This window comes from Diaporthe amygdali (assembly GCF_026229845.1).
Source record: "Diaporthe amygdali strain CAA958 chromosome Unknown NODE_37_length_474048_cov_65_229390, whole genome shotgun sequence".
NCBI classification, from domain to species: domain Eukaryota; kingdom Fungi; phylum Ascomycota; class Sordariomycetes; order Diaporthales; family Diaporthaceae; genus Diaporthe; species Diaporthe amygdali.
Window position 1 is genome coordinate 437,275 of NW_026517057.1, and position 22,616 is coordinate 459,890.

Below are 22,616 nucleotides of genomic sequence, written 5' to 3' on the forward strand. Positions count from 1 at the left end.
AACCCCTCTAATCAGACATGGCCGAAACGAGTCGTCTCAGCCGGGGAACCAAGATTCTTACGCACAGCAGGTGCCCAACAGATCCACTACCACGGATCCCGAATTTGTTGCAGATGTGAGTACAATCATTCTCGACTTAATTCCTTGCTATGCTTCTGCCTGATGAAGCGAGGAAAACTGAAATTCCCTAGGCTGAGTACAAACAAGATATTGGCTCCCCGACACATGCACAATAGCAATACAAATTCAAATTCGAGGCCTTTCAAATCTTTCCCTCTGCGGGCCACTGCGGCGGCATGAGTTGATGACCGTCCCGTGACCGCCAGTGATGAACCGTCGATATCCGGGCTAATACACAACTACTTACCCAGTCGGCCATTTCCTCTTTCCAAAAAAAAAAGGTGTTGTGGGGGGGGGGGGCTCAATGACGGCGGCTACACAATCTCATCCAGTATAGGCATGTGGAATATCCTGGGAAGTGGAGGCCATCTTTTCTGAGTATCTAGTACGGATGACTCTTTGTTACAAGTACCTAGATACTGTGTTGTATCTCAGAGTTTTCAATATATACATACAAGAACCCAATTTAAAGTCTATCGAAAATTGTAATGCTCAAAACACGTTCCAAGTATTTCTAGGTGGTGCGATCGGAATATTACTTGCAGTTCCAATGGGAGCCCAATCACACAGTGCTCTGAAGTCTAAGATGCACGGGCCAACGGGAGCTAGAGCATGGACAGGGGTAGCTCGATCCTTGCATGAGCTTATTCAATTCCATCATCGTCAGATGGAAATTCACCGGTCCCTCGTCCAGCATCACATTTCTGCTTTGAGACGACATGGACGTGCTTCTCCGACGGTCAGCATCTGGATATCTCTGTCGACGCTGCTCTCGGCATGTTGGCAAGTCGCTCAGGCGCTCCTACGCGAGCACTGCTGCGCAGCCCGACATCTATGATGTCGTCTGTGTGGGGGGTGGCCCTGCAGGCCTGAGTCTGCTCACTGCTCTGCGTAAGCACAATACCCAAAAGAGGTACTCTCAAAACACAAGATACTGATTTATGTCACCATAGGCGCGAACCCCGTTACATCCGGCCTCCGAGTCGCTCTCGTCGAGGCACAGGACCTCTCAAAAACCCGCCAGTGGAAACTCCCTCCGGATCGCTTCTCGAATCGATGCAGCTCCCTCACACCGGCGTCTGCCGACTTCTTCGAAGACATTGGGGCATGGAAGCACTTCAACAGGGAAAGGATACAGCCATACCACGAGATGCAGGTCTGGGACGGCGTCTCGGATGCGCGCATCGAGTTCGACTGGGGCGGCGGCCCGGGTCAGACCATCGCCTACATGATCGAGAACCTCAACATAACATCCGGGCTCCTCAGCCGCCTTGATGATCTAGGTGGGGTATCTGTTTTCGAAAACACGAAGGTAGAGGACATCACATTCGGCGAGGAGAAGGACGGGCTGAACTTGTCAGAGTGGCCAGTCATCCAGTTGGCCGACGGCAAGCGGCTCTGGGCGAGGCTGCTGGTCGGCGCAGATGGTGCCAATAGCCCCGTCCGATCATTCGCCGGGATTGAGGCACGAGGCTGGGATTATGGACGACACGGTGTTGTTGCGACGCTGGAGCTCGAGGGTGAGGGTTGGGGTGGAGTGGACACCAAGGTTGCATACCAACGGTTCCTGCCCACAGGGCCTGTTGCTATGTTGCCCATGCCCGGGAACTATTCAACACTGGTGTGGTCAACGACGCCAGAGCGAGCTTCGAGGCTGAAGAGCCTGTCTGCGACTGACTTTGTTGCCACGGTCAACGCCGCGTTTCGCTTGAGCCCTGTGGATCTGGACTACCTTCATAGTCAAGGCTCTGGCCAAGTGGAGGAGGTCTCATGGCGTTTGCAACACACCTCTGTTCAACCAAAGGCCATCCCTCAGTCTGTCGTCGGAGTCCAAGAAGGCACAGTAGCATCATTCCCGCTCAAACTGCGCCACGCCGATACATACATCGGCGAGCGGGTTGCGCTCGTTGGTGATGCAGCCCACACCATCCACCCACTGGCCGGTCAGGGTCTCAATCAAGGTCAGGGAGACATCCAGAGCCTTGCCAAGACTATCCAATACGCTGTCAGCCACGGTCAAGATATAGGCACACAGCTGTCCCTGGAATCGTACAATGCGGACAGGTACGCCGCCAATCATGTGATCTTAGGTGTCTGCGACAAGCTCCATAAGCTGTACTCAGTCGGAAGTGGACCGCTGGTGCCTCTCCGGTCCTTTGGCCTCAGCGCTATTAACGCCATGAGGCCTGTGAAGGACTTCTTCATGAACCAGGCTGCCGGTCACGGTTTGAAGCTATAGTGGCTCTGGGCTATTTTTGTAGTCCCTAGCCTCGAAAAATCAAATCAACTTCGCCATACATCACAGTTTAGCGCTCAGTTCATCTCAGTCCGGGCTAGCCTGCTCACTGAACAGGCACTTAGCTATGATGCTCATCAGCCATTGCGCATTCATTCATAAGCTCATTCAGAAACATGTATATAGACTCCCGGATGTGATAGCACAAAAGCCTTCCCAGCTGGCTTACATGCCCGCACGGTGCGATATCACTTCTCTACAGCTTGCTGCCGGCTTCCACCCTGACTTTCAACGTCATCGCAGTCTCCTTTCTCCTTGAGGTGGGGACGGCCAAAGAAGTACCACAGGGTCAAGGTCAGCCCAGTCAGTCCTGCTGTAAGGACAACGTACATCCAAATGTAGGGAGACAATATTTTTTTGCCTTGGTCAGGGTTCCAGTCAAAGAATGACATGGAAAACAGACTCTGTCGTTTGGTTGTCAGCAGAATTCTCAGTTCAATGTTGGCTCGCAAACTGCCATGCACGGCCTTGATGTTTCCCTTCAGGAGTTGGTGGGGGCGGTGAGACGTGATATGGTTTTTTGTTCCTGACACTTACGGCAACGAAGGTAGCCGGGAGAAATATCATCGTCAGCATGGCGATAGAACGCATCTGCTGTCCATCCTCTCGGGTGGCCCTTGCGATCTCAAGGTTGGAACTGGATATTTTTTGGTTGGTTCGTGTATCGCTTTGGCCGATATTGTTCCATTCCTAGGATGGATATTATTAGCCGTCACTTCGTAATTGATCACATTCGAACGATCATGACTTACTAGCTGGGCTGCCAGTACCATACCCTCAATAATCATGCCGCATTCCCTTATCTTTTCGTCGTATTCGCCTTGTATCTCAAGCAGCCTTTGTCGGATACGGCGTCCAGAAAGAGTCAGGTCCTCGACCTCATTCACGGGCGTGTCACCAGCATCCCCGCTGTCAAATACATCCACTGAGAGGATCGTATTGACCGGAGTCGACTCGGTTGACTCAGGGGGTCTCTTCGAGATATGAAATTTCGCCCGGGTAAGGTCTTCACAGTGCGAGACCATCTTTTGCAGCTCCTGGCGCCAGCTTTGTAGGCCATTCTTCAAACAACTGATCTCAAACCATAGCTGCATGTAATCCTCTGGCTCCTGGATGACTCCACTTGGCTGTGATGCTCCTATATATGCCGGTGGAGGGTGTGCCGTGGCAATGTTACGAGCCCTCTGCATCAGCTTTCTCACCATCGGGTTGGCCAGGTTGAAGTGACGCCCGCGCTCAATCTCAGCGAACAGAGTTAGTAGAGTGAGCGGATGATATGAGCTATAGTCGCAGGTGGACATATGGTCAACCACTTGCTCGCGAACTCTTTCGTTGCAGCCATAGAGTACGCCTTTGGTCGAATTGGTGCCTGGGCAGTATGTCACAGATAAAGCCAAGTCGCCTGGCCAATTCGCCGATGATCGACAGTTGTAAACTGCTGTGTATTAGCCTGCTGCCTTGGAAAACAACAGTTTCTGCTGATGAGGTAAATAACGAGGCGATCTATGAGAAAACCACTCACCGATCACTGGAAGATCTTCATGTGTGCGCTGCAATATCATTGGATTGAAGCTAGCATTGAGCTTTCTATTGATAGTTCTTGCAATAGATCGATGAAGTTCAAATTTCGAAATTACCCTCGGGAAGATTGATTCGGAGAATGGCATGTGAGAAACTGCATCACATTCGAATGCAGTGGCATCCCGTCCCCCGATCCTTTGATATGTTAATCGGGCACTGTATTGTTTATTGTAGTCTTCAAATGACAAGGCTTACAATAGTGTGAGTCGACTTTGTGGGTTCTCGCCATTGTTTTCACCTTTTTTCAAATGCGACAGGTTTTCTGAACGTTTACTCAGTTGATTCAACGAAGAAGCCTCTCCGTCCAGCCACCGACTCCAGTCCTTGTCTGATACCAACGGCTTTGATGTATATGTGATAGTGTCCTGGAAAGGATGAGTCAGTCTAGATCCCACTGACATCAATTCCCAGCCGTGATGGAAAAGAAAGAAACGGACTTTTTGAGTTTTGAGACCTTTGAAGACAATACTCGGTGTTTGTGAGAACTTCAGGACTCCCCAATTCTCCGGTTGAAGAAGTGAGCCTTGTTGAAGCCATTCCATCGTTTTGACTGATACGAACTTCTTGCTTATCTCGTCTTAAATGAACAGTGAAGTGTGAATGATATAAGCGAGTTTTATAAGAATGTCGCCAGAAAAGAGATCGGAGTTTTAGGAGTTCACCACGTAGCAGTTGCTGGAACCCATGAAGGTCTGTCCCGGCGGTGAGTTTATCCATTTCCACCAGACCCAGAGAGCCTGATTGAGCTGGGAACTCTGCAGATATGGCCATCACTCGTCCTTCGGGCGAAGTCTGACCGCCAGTGCAAAGTGCAGTTCAGAGAAGTGCTATCTCACCAAAATGCACGTTCTTCTCTGGGAGGGTAAGACAGAATGCACCCCTCATAACATGCGTCGACTCAGCCAACCGCTAAAGCTCGCCCCATGATTCTGAGTGTGTGTTGCTGATTCCTGTGATTCGATCGGGCTCAAAAGCCTCTCGATCTGCCCGATTAGATGCATTACCAAGCATGGATGACCGAGATACCCATTTCCGTCCTTTGCCAGTTTTCTTATGGTCAGCGTGGGCGCGGCTCTGCAGAGCCTCGTTCTGCAACTGATAGGAAACAGAGGCAGAAGACTTCGGCGCAGAAAATATATAGACAAAAGGTACTGGACAGCGACTCATCGGTGAGCTGACCTCTGGAGCCCAACTTCTTTCTGGCTCCTTCCCTGAGCATCACAGTCAAGCACGCATGTTCCAATGGCCACATTCTTCAAGCAAGTCCTCTCATTAAATTATTCGGACGCGGCCATTCTTCAAGAAGAACTCAACCGATTGTTGGGTTCCGATGGCTGGTCTGGAAAATTAGAGGTTTGCATTTTCACATCTGTGCAAGGTTCGAGCTGACCGTCAGCTGTTCTAGATATCCGCTGGGCAATTTGTTGTTCACGTTAAACAGCCTCTGAGTTCTGTAAAGAAATTCCTGCTCTTCTGAACTATTGCATCGATGCTAAAGACAGATTAGGATCAGGTCAACGGAATCAATGAGAAGATGCGGGTCCACTACGCGGGAAAGAGAGGGTTGTGAAGATATATCTTTCCATCAATATGGCTTGCCTTCATCTTGATTTTACGCTATAGTACTACCATTTGCATTATCCCTTGGACCCATATTGCTTTATTTCCGAAGCAGTACTTCCATTTCTACCCGTGCTGCTCTGACAGTCGCTTCGTTCGTGGTTCATCACACTCGTCCAAGCTGCGCTTTCTTTTGGAGCTTTCCGCATCCTTCGTGGAGTCCTGGAAGGAGGGTACCCCTGAAGCCAGAGCATACATCTTTCTCGTCTTACAAGTCTCGAATCTTGATCCCAGCCATCTGGTCACATGTCTTACTCTCTCCCTTTTTGATTTGTCAACGACCATCATCGACTTCTGTATATAGTCAAGGAAGTCCTTTAAAAATGGGCTGCAACTTTGTTCCTGCTTGAGCATCTCTATCCACTTCAGTTGCAAGTCCAAATCAGCAATTAGTCTATTGTGTTCGAACTGTAAAGATGACTTACTGTCTGTACTGACTCCTTAACCTTTGCATATCGGTCTTTCCCATCTCTGATGATCTTGTAGAAGTTGTCGCACACAAAGTTTTTGTTGGATCCTGTTTCCTGCAATCGAACTTCCGAGAAGCGTTCCAGTCCGTCTGCGCCGAGAAGCATCCAGGTTATGAATTCCAAATATGTGCAGCCTAGGGACCAGATGTCGAAAGGTCGCGACAAATCCTCGTTGAGGTCGTACTCAGGAGCCATGTATGTGTGTGTAACTGCAATTCCCCGCGGCGAGACCTTGGTCGTGAGCATGCTGTGGAAGGTTGTTAAGCCAAAATCCGAGATCTTCAGCTCGCCGTGACCAAATCGATTCTGGTCCTGGCTAAACCATAAGACATTCTCCGGCTTGATGTCACCATGTCTTCCACAGTCTCGATCTTGTGATTCATTCGAATGCTTTCCATCTTGATTGACAGTTAGATGTTGAATTTGAGGTGAAAGCTTCGTGGGAGACGTTGGCGAGGGCGATCCTTGTATGTCATCGACCTCTTTTGGTGATAATTTCGTGTCATGTATCCCATCAAGGCCATTGGCAAGCCCATGGCACTGCTCAGCGAACCAGCATATACGGTCATGGTCAATTTTAGGGCCTCTAGTATGCTTCTTCCACATATCCGCAAGGTTTCCACCCTCAGCCCATCTGAAGATTAGATGGTACTGATTCTGATGTTGAAACGTTGTGAGCAACTTGACGAGATGTTTTCGGCGCTTGATTTTCATCAAAGCTTTAACCTCGAGTCGAAAAGCAACCACGTCAGATTTCAAAGACTTGATCGCAAACGCCTTGTTCTCCTGACCTCAAAATGAAAGATTAATCGGCTTTTCAATTTAAGCTGTAGCGGACGTGTTGCTCACCTCAGATTCGAAATTGTGGTGAGCATCATGTATTTTGACACGCACAACTTCCGAATTCTTGTGGTAGATTGGCTTGTGGTCTATCCACGGTAAAACAGTTGCGTCGTGAAGGCGGATGGCTGGATGGGCATCCAACGATTTGCTGTTGTTCTGTTCGAAGACCGGTAATTTTACCCACCACTGGTGATTGAAGAAAGCAAATCTTTGCACAGAACCCCACTTGTCGAACCTTTTGATGGGCGTGAGAGAGTCGTTGACTTTCTTATCCAAATAATACTGTGTGAGATGGTTCTTCTCACTCTCCCTGAGACAAAGGGGGAGGTCTAGATCATTGATGCCTTCTTCCATGAAATCCAAAATTAAATGAGGGTTCTCAATCAAAAGTAGCACGGCAAAGATTCCGGAAGCATCAGATTTGGGCCTGCCACAGATATAATTGATAATATCAGAGCAACGCTTCCGTAAGATGGGATGCTCAGATGTCAATATGTATTCTTCGATATTATTTGATGTCATTATGCTTTCAAGGGCATTGTTCGGCAGAAAAGCTTTGGAGCTTTCATGCGGACACTGGATGACTGATTCCGTCAATCTCGTCGTTAGTGGCAGTTTAGAACTGACACTGTAGCTTTCCCCGCTGCTAGGGTTCTGCAGCGAGTGTGCAGTCGACGCATTTGGTACTTTTTCCCCTTCATCTTGCTAGGATTAAATTTGAGTCAGTCTCGGTAGGCTTTCATAGGTGGTAAAAGCTTCTGATTATACCCACCTCTGTTTCATTGTGAGGATCCCTGTGAGGGTTCGGCATATTGATCCTGCCTCAAAAGCACCGATGTATCGGCTACCAAATAGACCGTCGCGTCACGAAATGAATTCTGAGCTTCTAAGACATTTGGTACTTCGGAGTGCCATGTGGATCTCGGATTCCAGGCAGGATACCATGCCCACTAAATACATCATGCCTGAAGCAGGCTGTGCCTACATATGTTGGTCTTCAGTCTTCTGTTCTCCAGTCTACAATACTGCGAGGGCTTGTACTTGATGTTCAAAAAGGGTACATGATAAAAGAACTCCAAGAATACCCTTCACCGTCAGATAGTAGAAGTACCAAAGCATTCGGATGGGGGCTGGCTCTTCACAAAGATGACCAATGTCCCAGTTGGTTGCATCGATGGATATTTTGGACCACCGGTGAATTCCTCTAGGGCTGAGATGGCTGTTCACAACCACGAATTTCTTCATGTTGGTCCAAGTACTGCATACACCCACTCAGAAACCTGTGCACCCACACTTCAAATGCCCTCGAGGCTCGTCGGCGACCTTCATGTACACCACACCATCATGGCCGTGCCGTGGCCCCGGTCATAGCCAACCAAGTTAGGCAGCCCTGACCGATGGTGCAAGAAAGCAATGCCAGCTGCAGAAATGCTCAGTCTCTTGGGGTACATGTATGCAGCAATCAAACTGAAAGTCAGCACACCCTCAGACGTGTGCTTATCCTCCTGCACCTTGGATATAGAGGGAGTTGGACCCGCGCCCCACCGCCATCCTGCGATCTGCCACGGACTCCCTGAACTGCAATACTCTCTGCATATCTACCACGACAGCATTCTCTTTTGATTTTGGAGAATCATAACGATACTCAGCTTCTCTGCGTACAAGATATTTCTTCATTGTACGAATTCTTGATGTAATCATTCTAAGCAGGCAGCTGACTTAATCAAGGCTACCACCAAACTCGTCATGGGAGGGACAACAACATGCACGTACACACGATCCTACCACAATCCCATGAGGATACCGAAACAAACTTCCTGGTCCAGTCGCAGCAGCTATAGAGGCCAAGACATATCCAGACGGTATATCAGACCCTCTAAACTTGAGGAATTGTTAGACACGAAGTTTGGCAGCGAGTACAAGGTAGTTCTACGAGGGGATAAATTCACAGTGTTCGCCAGAGGCCACCTGTCGGAAGGAGAAATAAGCAGCTGTGCATAGCAGTCTTGTCAACAGCAAATTCGGGAAGTAAACTTCGAAGGTTTCGATGCACGATAGCTTTGGAATGAGATGATATTCTCATTTGTCTTCAGAGGAACTGCGATTTTGGGTGTAAAATGTTTTCAAACAACATGATGTGTTTCATGAGTTTTAGTGAGAAAAATTGTCCTTTTGAAGCAGCTCATGCTGTCATTTTGCGAAAGCCGACATTCGAGTTACCGGAGGAAATGGTCGGGAGGGGGGCCGCTCGACCACCTACGTTCCGAGGTTGAGGGTGCTCGTATCAGCAGGTTGGCCCCCAACCTATGGATGTACTCCCTTCATCACGCGAGATTCCAAATATGAATTCCGGCGCTTCGGGCAAAATTGGCTGAGTTTTTGGCCTGTCAGCAGCCTAGAATGGGGGCGTGAGCAGGGTCACAGCCGAGGTTAAAAGTCCTCGCGAAGAGAATAGCCTGACAGCTGCTATAACAACGCCCGCCGCAACCCAAGCCACAAATGCAGCATGCAGCCTGGAGCGAGTAATTGTCCCGGGAAGTACACCCTCTTCTCGTACATCGCTTGATCCAACAGGTTTTCGCTTGCATCACAGCCATCTCGCTTCAAGGAAGGGTCTGGCTCAGAACGCCTCAGCTTTACCTAGATATTGAGCGGCAAGGGATAATTTTCCCTGGAATTCAATGAGCGAGTAACAAGATTAGCATTGCTGTACTGTTGCGCTACTGTCAGTAAGTCCAGGTCTACGTCTCTCCTCCAGCCTGACGGCCTTGAACTCTGGAGTATTGAACGTCAGGAAGCTTCTCCATGCGGTCATAGGTGGCCTGTAATGATAGAGTCTATTTCTTGTTCATCTGAGCTCAACTCAGACAGCATTTTGTGGCTTCTATAAATATGAGAATAAAACCCCTTCATCTACAGTGTACATGATTTTAGCTTGAGGCAGTACTCTGCTACATATCCACGATGCACTTTAAGGTCGAAGGTCCGGCGGCATCCGTCACCGTACTCATTACCAATGAAGGCCACACTCAAGTCTGGCAGTAGTGGAATTCCCAGCATGAACAGCATATAGAACGCTTTCTGCAGCAGTAAAAGAGAGGCGGTCTCTGGAAAGAAGCGAAGATTCATCTGCGCTAGAAGAGCGGCTACATGTAAGAGCTCTTCCTCAATGTGACCATCCTGGAAGCAGGGTCTGATACGAGATGCGCGTTCATGAGTGATGGAGACCTGATCATCCCTGGCCTTCCACATGCTCCCACCCTTTCAGTTGGATTTTGGTGGTCCTATACGGGGATATAGGTAAGAGAGCGCCAATCCTGTCTCTTGAGAAGTGAATTGCCAGGGACAGAATTTGTTAAATGTCCGGCGCACGAACAGTCGATGTGCGGGACTAATTTATAAGACACTTTGATGGTTTAAGAGGACGAAAGGAAACGGTCCTTCAAGGTTAACCTACTACTACTACTACATAGAGCTTTAGGTAATATTGAATCATACGTAATCAGTCATCTCTACAACGCCCTTTCAGGCAAGTACATGGATGGCACGTAGAAGTACAGCATCAAGCTTGTGGAATTAGATCAGTCTCACAATATCAAGTTTTAGCAGCATAGTGGTGAGTCGCATAATATCATACGCGCTCGAGTACTTCTTGCGACATGACTGAAGATTAGAAATGAAATCATGATGAATTCAGATTTCAACCAGCTGAAGTTGCTTGTAATTCCTTGTACTCCCCAGTCACCGGCCTTTGTGTGCCCGCTCAACGTTCACTGTTCCACGAGTGTTCGTTCTCTACCGGTCTGTAAATTTGCGTAATAATGGAAAAATGCACATAGTTTGTGTAATGTTGTTTTTAGAGACAGACTAAAAGCGTAAGTTCAAGTCCGGATGATCTATTCAAAGCAAGGACCAAGTGCATAAATGCCCTTCGTCCGAGGAAACAGCCTGTTTAGCTGGCCTGCATATGTCAAGCGAGCAGACCAGGCTCATAACCTAGCAATTGGTGTTATAGGACTCTTAACATGAGTTAACGCGCGGTGCTGTGTTTCCTTCAATCTGAGCCCTGATGGACACTGTCAAGGTGCTGCATAGGAGTCTCTAATAAGAACTTATTGTTACACAAAGAGAAAAGAACAAAAAGGCTACGTGCCACAGGCGAAGCCGTGGCGTTTGAACAGCGGGCCATGGGTGGGTACCCTAACACACACGCCTCTATAATATACGCACAATTTCGTTCATCGGACGCTGAAACCCTGTCATATAAAAGTACCCATGATGTGCAGACTTATCCAGAAGGCTCCATTTCCAACACGGCCGTCTTTGGTCAAAGACTTTACGAGGACAATACAGAGAAAAGCACATGAATGGTATTTCATGGAGCAGTGTGTTACCACTGAAAGCCTAGAGCACCCCGGGAGCGGCAAGTGCGTAGATCGTGTGCCAGCCAGAAGCTTAGAACGGAAGTAGATAAGCCTCTTGCTCCACATACCGTTCTAGATGCACAAAATACGGTTCATTGTGCCTTACTGAGGCATTCTGTGGTTGTCTACTTAGACGGACAGCGAGTGAGACCCTCAAAAGCAAGTCAAGATGTTTATCCGGACTTAAAAATAGACTACCATCCGAGCAACAATCTGGCCCATCGATCTCTGAGCAAACAACAAATCACAATCCGATTCCGTGTGATTGTACGGACAAAATGTGACAGTGGAAACAGTGCGAAGTTTTGGCAACTCTTTGGACCTTGGTGCGAGCTGCAGACCGGCGCCCCACCCGGCCCGACCTTCAACCTTCCTTCCGCAACCAACATTCTTCTCCCTCACTGCTGCCTGCAAGGCACTTTCGACACCGTCTGTTGTTTACACATCCAGAATACATATAAAAAGAGTCTGCCAAGTCCCAAATGGGCTTGCCTCATTGAAACCCCTTTCCACCTCGCGCAACACCAGGAGACTGCAGCCATCATGGAACAACTGACTTCCACGACTCCTCGCGCCTCCTATGCAACGTCAGTTTCTGACCAGCATAAGCTTCCTCCTGATGCTCCAAATTTCCTTCCAGTCGAGATCTCTGACTCAGGCGCATTGATCCTGGCCCCACATCAGACCAAGGATGTCTACATGAAGCAGCTTCAAAAGCTCAGACAGAGCCAGGACACGCTCCAGAAGGCTGGTTACGTGATGCGGCCATTGACAGAGGACGACCTGGTCCAGAAGAGAAAGTGTGGAAGATGCCACAAACGTGAGCCGCTCGACCCTTGTTTCCTATCCATTTGGACGCTATCGCTCTAACAGATTGGGTAGTCGTCTTCAAAAATATCTTCAAGCGGATCTCTGATAGAAAGCCAAATTCGGGCGGCGAAACTATTGAAGCGTCTGCAAATGGCCAGGCACCGCCAGGCTCAGCCACCAACCCTGTGGCCAAAGCCGCTCAAGGTGGCAAACTGTCTGAAAATGCCCCTAAGAGGGAGCCACAGCAGGTATGCAAGTACCATGACGGTCGATTCAATGGTCGTGTAAGTTCTCTCTCGCTGCCTGTGGCCTTGTGATCTGAATAAAACTTACTGACATCTTTCGCCTGTTTTGCTCAGATCTGGACCTGTTGTCGAAGTAGGCCATACGATCAGCCTTGCAAGGCTGCAACTGAACACGAGCCAGCTACATACGAGCCAGGAGAGCTAGAACGACTTTATCGATACTACATCACCCCGGCTGTAAGCCCTTTCTCCCCGATGTGCCATGCAGTAGCGAGTAAGTCACAGTGATAAATCCCACAGAACATGCTTACCTTTAGGTATCCAATGCAGACGGCATGAGAATGTTTTATTGATCAAGCACTAGTTGACTGTGAGATGGGTACTGGCATGACGCACGACTCTCTTTGCATCCGAGTCAGCGTGATCGACTACTTTACCGCCGAGGTGCTCATCGACAAGTTGGTATTTCCTGACGAGCCTCTTCTCAACTACAACACTCGTTTCTCTGGTGTCACTTATGGCCAGATGAACAGAGCGCGATCGCTAGGAGACTGCTTCTTTGGAATTGCAGAGGCAAGGGAAGCCATCTGGCAGTTTGTTGGTCCTGACACCATTGTCGTCGCTCATTCTGGCCAGAATGACCTCACTTCGCTGCGGTGGCTTCACAAGAATATTGTTGATACCCAGCTGGTGGAATCACTCCCCGTGATGAAGTTGGAGAAAGAAGCTCGGGAGAAGGAGGCCGAAGAGAAGATGGCCCGCGAGGCAGAAGCCCGCCAGACCCAAGGGGACGAGCCGATGGACAAGGCAGCCACAGGACCCAAATTGGAAGATGTGACCAACGAGGGAAAATCGCTTACGGATCTTCAGAAACAGACTGAAAAGCCGAAGAAGAAGCCCAAGGGCTCTGGTCGGTTCTCTCTGAAGACATTAACAAAGAAACGCACTGGCAGGGATATTCAGATGGGCAACGATGGGCACGACAGCGTAGTGGACGCTGTTGCTACCAGAGACATTGCCCACTGGAATGTTCTCAACTTCGGTCATGGCTTTTACGAGATCAAAAACTCTGATTCTTGAATTGCAGCCCTGGCAGGAGTCGTGGAAGCTTTCTCGAAGATGACATTGATGTTGCATACATGGCCAACAGGCGAAGGCTACATTTCTCTTCGGCCTGCTTCATTCTCAGAGTGCTATTGACAGTTGAGGGTCATACTATATGTTAAAGATTCAAGAGCATCTTGTCTTATCACTTGCTTCCGTGTGCGTGACGTGGTCCTGGAAAGCAATCTTGCGGAAGGGCTAAAATCGTGATCCCCTAACCTTTTCCCCTGACCGTCGTTCGTCGTTTCGTGATATCATGTCCACTCTCGGTCTACCACACACACCCATAGCTGTTAAATGGAAGAGGTGAATCCACCGTTTCTGACAGGTCCCTTCCACAATTCTTTTGTCCAATTTCATCAAACACTTGAGCTGTTTATATATGACCGCATGTCTGCTCAAGACAGAGTGAACATTTGGTTACCGAACTCTTGACGAAGCCTTCATGCAACCCTAGTGATTCAGATGCTAGCTATTAAATCTTACAGGAACTGATAACTTGGCTAGAAAGTCGAAAAAATTTGGTTAACTCCAACACAGGGATGCAGCGAAATTCTTGAACCACGGCCATCATGTCACACTCTCAGAGCCATCTCAATGTCGTGGCTCATGCGGAAGAGTGCCAAAATCTGCACAAGAAATTGAGGTAGCGTGTAGATTCAAGGTTTTTCCTATACCGTCCAGGACAGGTACTGAAACTCTCGAGGGGCGAAGCGCGTACTTGTTTACTGATGGGGATTTGGTAAGTATACAAGCTTCATTTCCAAAGCACTTGAAAGAACTGAATGCGTTTAGTATCTGGTTCCTGGCAACCTCCAACCTGGAACTAGCCAATGTAAGGCTGTTCTGCACAGAATCCAGGAGCCCTCAAGGCCTTGGAAAAGCTGGCCACAACATCCCTACAGCCATGTGTCTGTCAATCAAGTCGACTTCAGTGAGAGACATTTTGCATTTTCACATTGTTGTATGGACTAGGTGGCTGCACAACAGGTCATGCTGTAATCTTTTGGCAGAGTGCTCTAGGTAGCACTGACAATTCTAATATACTGACGATTATGCTCTGAATGGGCAAGCACATGTATCCCATTCGCAAATTTGGCAGCGTAGTTTTTGAACATAGAACCAGCCACTTCCATTCATACATTCATCCACAACTTGAGACCTCAGTCGTTCTGGCTTTTGAGACAGGCAACAACAGTTTGAACAGATGCTTTCAAGGTTGCGGGAATGCATCTAGAGGTCAAGTGGGATGTGAAGATTCGGAGTGTCCCAAACGGCTTAGATAGTCAACAGCACTGTACATTGGTCGCAAATATCGTCCTCAAGATTCCGAGTGTATGAGATCTTGTATTACAGACAAGTTGCATTTTCTTTCATCTTTTCATTCTGATGGATCACAGTCTCGTCCGATGGATACCTAAGTCGCTGGCTAACAAGCGAGATTAGTGCTGCAGCTGCAGCTGTCATTGTGATACAGAAGGGCCTGACTCCCAGGATGGACTGAGATCCTTGATCAAACAAATCCCACTTCATATTCCATTGAAAGACCAAAACCCAAGATCTACATAAACACGATGCCCAATGGAGATCTGCAGTGAACTTCAAGACTGGTCTTTGTTCCTGTGCCTCTTTCCTACGCAAGTCTATTCAAGCAACCCGAAGCTCTCCAAGTAGGTTCTCGCGAATTTCTCACACTCACGACGTTCTTTCCCAGGTGATTACAAAAGGAGAGCTTGATATCCATGACGTTCCTCTTCAAGCATCATCTCACGGACTTAATCATTGTGCAATTCTCTCTGGTAGTCTCCCCTGACAACTCCCCTTTGTGTACCCTCTTCAAGTGCTTCCTCTCAAGTTTCCCATTAGCACATCTATCCTACGCGTAATCATGCCAGCGAACCTTTGTAGCCATGATGATTCCTCATGCACGATCTTGCAAGGCTTGTCTTTGCGGACTTGCTCTAAAGACCTCCCACGGTACCGTATCTACCCTCGCCAAATATGCTCTCGCCCAGTCTTATTCATGAGCACTTTGCTTTGAAAAATCTCACATGGTTCCCCTCTCTGAGTGTCTTCCCCTAATTTTTTCTTCAAACAATTTCTCACAAATTCATTTCCTTTGTAGTTGTCCTAGTAGTTTCCCTTGTACCTTCTTCTGATGGCTTCTATCAAGTATATTCTCGAGGAATCCACACCTGGTACATCTAGTCGTCATCCCTAGTGTCTTCCCGATACATGGGCTCTCAAGATGTTCTCGCTGAAATCAAAAACATGCATTTATCTCAACACCTTCCCCTGTCTGATCTTAAACCGATTCTCACGAATTTGCAAGTGAGAAATTATCACAGCAGTCTATGCTGTTGACTTCCCTAATAAGCCCTTGAGCTCGTTGTCACTCAATTCACAACCATACACCTGTCTCAGATCTTTCTCTTGCTATCTAAATTCTCAGTAGGTTCTTGTCAATGCCGTAACTGCGCATTTGTCTCAAATCCTTCCGCTGGTGTCTGCTTAGATAGGTTCTCGCGAATTTCAGAACTGTTTACTTGTCTGCGCACCTTCCCCTGAATTTCCTTGATAGGTTCTCGCGAACTTCGTGCCTGCGTAGTTGTCTCAGCAGTCTGTGTTGGTTCCTTCCCTCGATGCGCCCTTTGCAAGCTCGTTCTCGCGAATTTCTCGAGATCGCGAGTACGGATATGGTGAAAGCCCGGTGAAGGCTTTATAGCTGAAGCTGGCTTGGCCGGCCATAGATGTGACAATCCACACTCGACCGTCACACCTCAGACACAGTCACAGCCACCTTCAGGGAGCTCTTTGGCATCTGGACCACATCCTGGAGCAAGCTCCTGTCCATAGCAGAACCCCAGCGTAGCGGAACCTCAGCATAGCAGGGCTTTGGCATAAAAGAAGCCGAGCACTGGACGACATTAACGTCTCCGGTATCAATTCAATTCCAGAATGATTACAACCCCAAGCCACTGACACATATCCGAGTGAGCAAACAAGTCTTGAGTCACCAACGCATCTGCATTATCTCCTTCCGAAGGAGTTCCCGAGGTCTCGTCACAGCCACAGCCACAGCCGAGCAGGCCTCAACAGCAAAACTTCCACTCTCCGAGCCGAAACAACAGCTTCCTGTTACTTCCCAACACTCCAATCCACAGTCCTAATCTCTCACCACGTTCCATCGGCATTTGATACCACAAGGGACTCTCCCTCTGAAGGATATCAAAGAAGTAGCTTTCCACAACCATACTTCCTCCTTTACGACCACCGTCGACCATCTCCATACCTCTTACACTCCAACTTCAACGACGAAAAGCATCTACAACCTCTCGCAGCTGACTACGGCCTCTAGGAGACACGAAATCCGTACCAAAACACTCTACAAGACCGAACTGAGATACGAGTCCTCCCATTCTCGACTTCTCCATCACGTTGTCCTCCTTACGATACTCAGAAGGCCTTCTTGCGATCGTGATCGACAAAGCCACCTACGTCAGATAGCACTCGCCTCCCGACGGTCACCGAAGGGCACACGATTGTAGAGAGGCCTCGTTCTCCTCGTGGCCTAGGTCACTTGAACACCCGCTGTCACGAAAAACTCCAGAGACACGTTGAAGAGGCAAACAGGGTCGTCAAATACCGGCCAAGGACCCCAGAGAGTCTCTGGATAGCGTCAGCAGATATCAACAACCAGGGAGGCCGCAGTGTCTCTGATCTTCCAGATAGCCCCAGGAGACTCTTCCATCTTCTTCGCCTTACATCATCCACGTTCTCGACAGCCCTTCGTCTCGAAAGAAAGCCTTTACAAACTCGATAAAGTCCACGTCGTCGACGTCTACGAACTTTGCGCCCGGAAGGCCACCGGCTCATCTCCAATCATCTGTAAGAGGACTACGACTCTACAGACCGTCTACATAACAACAACAGCCTGGTCAGATCGAGTGAAGAGGAACAGGGGCAAAGCTCGGCCCATCCGCGTCCGGATCTACAAAAAAGCCGCACTGATTGACTTCCACAGTCTTCGCCGAACCAACAAATCCTACAGCACAACCTCGAGACCATAATCTTCTTGAGGGCCCGTCCTTCGTGACAACAGACGACGGTTCAGGAACGCATGAAAACAAAACAATCCGTTCCGGGCTCTGCAACAACTCCAAGAGAGACAGAGAGACTTACAATAATACTGGTGATCATTGCGGTTGTAATCAGGAACACTTCAAAGGAAACGACTGAAAATTACAAAAGAAAGAGCCAGGAGAGGCAGAGTATCCCCTGAACGCAGTTGTTCCTAGATCCCGAGGAACTGTCGACACATCAACGTCCCTATTTACATCGATACCATTTCACCCTCCCAAAGCTCGTTACAGTGGAAGGATAGTCACGGGCATACCCAAAAATACTCTCGAGGAGACTCCGTACTGAAGGAATTGCGAATAAATTCCTCGAATAAACCCAAACCGTGGCAAAGACGTTGCTGATTTGAACCACCAGGCTTGGATTGTTCTACAGTGCTTTCCCCAGACTGCGCACTTTAACTCAGGGGCTGACAAGCTACTTCGTGTTGCATACACATATTCGCACTACAACAAGAGAGACGGTATCTAGTCCACTTGTCCTCCGGACTCATCGATCCGCTTTCGAGTGAATCACCATTCAAGTCAACCTATCGGCATACGACCGGCTCTGAATATTCACTGACAGTTCACCGGAGCATAACTACTCTACCAGGAATCCGAAGATCTCGGATCATTTGAAAACACACTAGCACTGGCACTTTAACAAACAAAATCGAACGTATCGCGACGCCGGACACGGAGAAGATCCGTTGTGCACGGCATCGAGCATCTGCTCTGGATATATTCGAGAAAGATTATCTGGCGAAACGATACGTGTCTTGCAAGAACCAATACAGGGATACGATATGTGTTTCTCAGAGTTCATCGGCTACACTTGCGGGCACTCCTCCCCGGAGGTGCTACGCCCCTGTCCCATGACGACCCAATTCTACACGAACCCGCTGTGTACCCAACACGCCCGGCGCCCCATTCTGGCCCCGGAAATGTGCCCAGCGTGCCAGAGAGTCATCCACGGGCGTGCCGTTCTGATAACCGAATGGGAGCACCGCTGGATGCACGAGAGAGGCGTCTGCGGCTGCGAGGTCCAGTTCCCGGATCTTATTCGCCCGCGCGTTGTCAGCCGAAGCCGTCCAGGACAGGCTATAGGGAAGAACGGCCACGTGAAAAACAATACGCATGGCTCCAAGACCAACAAGCCTGCCAGTGTCTCCCTTCCGAAGACTAATGGAAGTGGCAGCGCTGGCACCAGGGGAATTCCAGCCCACTATCAGGAGAGGTCTACTAAGAAAGGTGAGGACAAGCCAGAGGTTGATGTCAGAATCCCTTCTTTGTACGGGGTTGAATGGGTTGATGAACACAGACAGCTACACAAAGATGGGTCATGCAAGTGTGCAGGCGACTTTTCCTTCTACAAGACTCGAGAGCCCTACCCTGCCGTCCCATCTACTTCAGCTCTGATCAACAATGTCCCTGAACAAGTTGTTCGGACGGAAGCCATACAGAAGACCTCTCAAGGCGAAAGCCACCGAAACTTCCAGAATAGTGCATCCTCTCACTATTTAAAACCACAAAACCCTTCCCACCTAGGACTTCCTTTTCCCAAAACCTTGCACAACCCTCACTCTCAACTTCTTCCTCACCACCAGGGTGACACCCTGACCCAACAGTCTACATTAAACGAGACAGCCAGTCTCAATCAGGCACAGCACCATATTTCAACTTTTCCTCACACCCAAGACAACTTCATAACCTCACCAAAGTTTCCTCCTCTTGTGGTGAGCTCTTCTTGGCCTCATACCCCGCAGCGCTCCCCTGGCGCCATCTACGAGGTGGACCTGACCAAGTCCACCAACAAGCTCTACAACCTCGCCTGCCACGAGGGCGCGAACATCACAGCGCTGGCAGACTTCCAGTCTATCGAGTTTCCCAAGCCCAAGGGCATCCTGCCTCTGGTGGGCCTGCCCATTGGCGCAGGTCCAGAGGGGCCTCCAAGCCTCTCCCACGTGGGGAGCTTCGAGGACTGTGTGCTGCACACCAAGAGCCTCATCGCCTGCATGGGGAATGGCCCTTGCCTGCTGATGGCGAAGAGCAAGTCATTCGCTTGTCTTCACGAGTTGAAGGCAGGCTGTGAGAGCCTTCGCCAACAGGCGACTGCGCAAGAGCGCACTCAGAGCGTCTGCTCAAGCGCAGAGTCTTCTGACGACGACGACGAAGACTCAACTTTTGAAGATGACCAGCTCTATTTGAGCTGAAGGCCACTCCCCACTCCATTCGAAAGTAAGGAAGCACTTAAGCGAAACAGACTTTTGGACAAACATCACTGACCATGGAGACAGGAACGCGAAAACAACAAGAAAAAGTGTAAGGAGAAGGCTGTATTTACGTCGCAGCAAGTTCTCTGTACTATACACAAAAGGACAACGAGGGGTTGTGGTCAACTCTATCAGTTCTTTTATTTCCTTTTCAACTATTCCCCATACTATCACAAGTCTACCGATCGACCTCACCTAAAGGAACAAACTTGTCAGTATTTTCGCTTTACCCGGATCGGGAAACGTCATAGACTTACCAAACACCAGATCCATTGTTCCGATGATCGCCACCGCGTCAGCCAGCAAATGGCCCTTGGCGATTGCGTCGAAGCCACCCAAGTGAGCAAAGCCAGGGGCACGGATGTGCACACGGTATGGCCGCTCACTTCCGTCACTCACGACGTACACACCCATCTCACCCTTTGGTGCCTCGATGGCGGAATAAGTGTCGCCTGGTGGGACGGCGTATCCCTTGGTGTACAGCAGGAAGTGGTGGATGAGGGCCTCCATGTTCTCCTTCATGGCGGCACGAGGAGGAGGGGCGATCTTGTAGTCCTCAACCTTGATGGGTCCGGGGGGCATCTTGTTGAGGCACTGGTGGATGATGCGGAGGGACTGGCGGAATTCCTCCATTCGGCAGAGGTATCTGTCGTAGCAGTCGCCATTGACACCGACTGGCACATCGAATTCGACTTGATCATAAGCGTCATAAGGAGAAGACTTGCGAACGTCCCATGGGACTCCGGATCCTCGGAGCATAACACCAGAGAAGGAGAGGTTGAGAGCATCAGCGGCGGAGACGACACCGACACCACGAAGACGGTCAATCCAGATACGGTTGTCAGTCAGCATTTCTTCGGTTTCGTCGATACGGTCGCCGAATTGGGTGGCCCATTGGTAGATGTCGTCGAGCAGGCCGATGGGGATATCTTGGGAGACGCCACCGGGTCGGACGTATGCGGCGTGGAGACGGGCGCCAGAGACACGCTCGTAGAATTCCTGTTTTGGGAAGATGGTTTGTTAGCACACCACCTTAATCTTTGATTGGCAGATCGCTCTGCGTTGCCTTCTAGACATCATGCGTTGATTTTCATAAAACGAGATAGCATCAATCCAACTGCTACTCACCATAAGCTTCTCTCGCTCCTCGAAACCCCACAAAAAGGGCGTGAGAGCACCAACATCCATAGCGTGTGACAAGATGGACATGAGGTGGTTCAGGATACGGGTGATCTCCCCGAACAGAGTCCGAATCCATTGGGCACGTTCCGGCACCTCCACGTTCAACAGCTTCTCGACTGCCAGCGAGAAGCACTGCTCGTTGGTCATCATGGAGCAGTAGTCCAGCCGGTCAAAATACGGCAGGGCCTGCAGGTATGTCTTGTACTCGCACAGCTTCTCTGTTCCTCGGTGCAGCAAGCCGACATGGGGGTCGGCGCGCACAATCTCCTCGCCGTTGAGCTCGAGGATCAAGCGCAGCACACCGTGGGCGGCCGGATGCTGGGGACCGAAGTTGACCGTGTAGTGGCGAATCTTGCGCCCTGCTATGGAACCCTCACCCGCCTTCTCTCCAGTTCCCTCGTCGCCCTCCAGCCGCTTCATCATGTAGGGGTCGCGGGAGGCGGGGGAGAAGTTCTCGTCGACGGGGATCAGGACGGTGCCCTGGGGTTGCTGGTCTTGTGTCTGGGCATAGCGGCGGAGGCTTGTCGTCGAGAAGCATGCGGCTGCTCGTGACCGCGTCGCGGCGGACTGTATCGAGGGGGTCGAGGAGGATCTGATTGGGAGGGCGCTGGCTGGTCTCAGACACAGCCGCTTCGCAGTCTGGCCTGCTAACCGCTGGAGCGTGGCCATGGTTAAGGGTGTGTGTATGGTGTGGTTGAGTGGAGAGGTCGGAACGTGAAGGACAGGTCGAAGTCGATGGGTCCTCCCTCGATGAGCCGTCCGTATCAGCCTCTGCTCTGTCGTCAATGGGGCGAACTAGAGCTTCGTCAAGTGGGCGAGCGGCAATCCGTGTTTCTGGGTGTCGCCGTCACCATTCAATTCTCTTAGCTAAGCTCACCAATCGGGCAAAGCGCCGGCAGCATGAATCAGCAGCATTTTGATTGGGCATTGGATTTGGAGCTCTCTTGAGCCTCATAAACATTGATTTTCTGTGGCGTTCTCGCCTGCATATCTTCAACTCATCCAAAGGCACAATCATGCCACATTGGAAATGCAATCTAAGATGAACTCCATGGCAGTTCGTTTATTTCTGGCGTGTGCACGTCTTTATCCGGTCGAACACCTCTAGCAAGGTTTGCGATATCTCAATCTCTCCGGCAGCTTTAACGCAATTGTCTAGTCCTAGGAGAAACGGATCGTTTGTGAACCTTCTCGTGGCATCCGAGCAAGTCCATTGAACCTGGACCCAGGGCTCTTCTAGCTGCGGAAATGGAAATTGGTCTCGACTGCAAGGTCTAGACAAGGCGATTGGTGTAAGATCAACTGTCTCCCACCAGTGGAGCACAGCTCGGCGAGACTCACAAATAGGTGGTATAAGACCTGCATCAAGCATCAGGCTGGCAGAACAGTTCAAAACTGCCATTCCCTTTGTCATGGTCTCGCCTGAAGAGTTTCACGGCAATGCATACGTCCAGTCGACAGCTTACCTCAAAGACTATCCACGAAGTCAACGACTCTCGACTTCAGAAGTCGTAACACGGATTTGAA

General features: G+C 49.6%; 6 protein-coding genes across 6 annotated transcripts; 3 read left to right on the forward strand and 3 right to left on the reverse strand.

The window, feature by feature from the left end:
• Positions 1–839: 839 nt before the first annotated feature.
• Positions 840–2,359, forward strand: J7T55_002158 (uncharacterized protein; the record flags this gene model as incomplete). Its single annotated transcript, XM_053133541.1, has 2 exons — positions 840–1,011; positions 1,074–2,359. 2 exons carry the CDS (start codon positions 840–842, stop codon positions 2,357–2,359), a joined length of 1,458 nt encoding a protein of 485 aa, XP_052988717.1.
• A 245-nt stretch (positions 2,360–2,604) lies between these two features.
• On the reverse strand, positions 2,605–4,539 carry J7T55_002159 (uncharacterized protein; the record flags this gene model as incomplete). The annotated part of the gene is made up of 6 exons (XM_053133542.1): positions 2,605–2,820; positions 2,954–3,106; positions 3,169–3,851; positions 3,939–4,003; positions 4,193–4,362; positions 4,435–4,539. The coding sequence occupies 6 exons, from the start codon at positions 4,537–4,539 to the stop codon at positions 2,605–2,607; spliced, it is 1,392 nt and encodes a 463-aa protein (XP_052988718.1).
• A 1,144-nt stretch (positions 4,540–5,683) lies between these two features.
• On the reverse strand, positions 5,684–7,741 carry J7T55_002160 (Mitogen-activated protein kinase kinase 2; the record flags this gene model as incomplete). Its single annotated transcript, XM_053133543.1, has 6 exons — positions 5,684–5,796; positions 5,953–5,980; positions 6,043–6,873; positions 6,937–7,392; positions 7,558–7,635; positions 7,703–7,741. The coding sequence occupies 6 exons, from the start codon at positions 7,739–7,741 to the stop codon at positions 5,684–5,686; spliced, it is 1,545 nt and encodes a 514-aa protein (XP_052988719.1).
• Positions 7,742–11,897: 4,156 nt separating this feature from the next.
• On the forward strand, positions 11,898–13,489 carry J7T55_002161 (rna exonuclease; the record flags this gene model as incomplete). Its single annotated transcript, XM_053133544.1, has 4 exons — positions 11,898–12,174; positions 12,237–12,448; positions 12,524–12,683; positions 12,774–13,489. 4 exons carry the CDS (start codon positions 11,898–11,900, stop codon positions 13,487–13,489), a joined length of 1,365 nt encoding a protein of 454 aa, XP_052988720.1.
• A 4,951-nt stretch (positions 13,490–18,440) lies between these two features.
• J7T55_002162 (uncharacterized protein) lies at positions 18,441–19,847 on the forward strand (the record flags this gene model as incomplete). The annotated part of the gene is made up of 1 exon (XM_053133545.1): positions 18,441–19,847. The coding sequence occupies one exon, from the start codon at positions 18,441–18,443 to the stop codon at positions 19,845–19,847; it is 1,407 nt and encodes a 468-aa protein (XP_052988721.1).
• A 238-nt stretch (positions 19,848–20,085) lies between these two features.
• Positions 20,086–21,758, reverse strand: J7T55_002163 (nadh-ubiquinone oxidoreductase 49 kda subunit; the record flags this gene model as incomplete). The annotated part of the gene is made up of 3 exons (XM_053133547.1): positions 20,086–20,102; positions 20,165–20,906; positions 21,036–21,758. The coding sequence occupies 3 exons, from the start codon at positions 21,756–21,758 to the stop codon at positions 20,086–20,088; spliced, it is 1,482 nt and encodes a 493-aa protein (XP_052988722.1).
• Between the last annotated feature and the right edge of the window lie 858 nt (positions 21,759–22,616).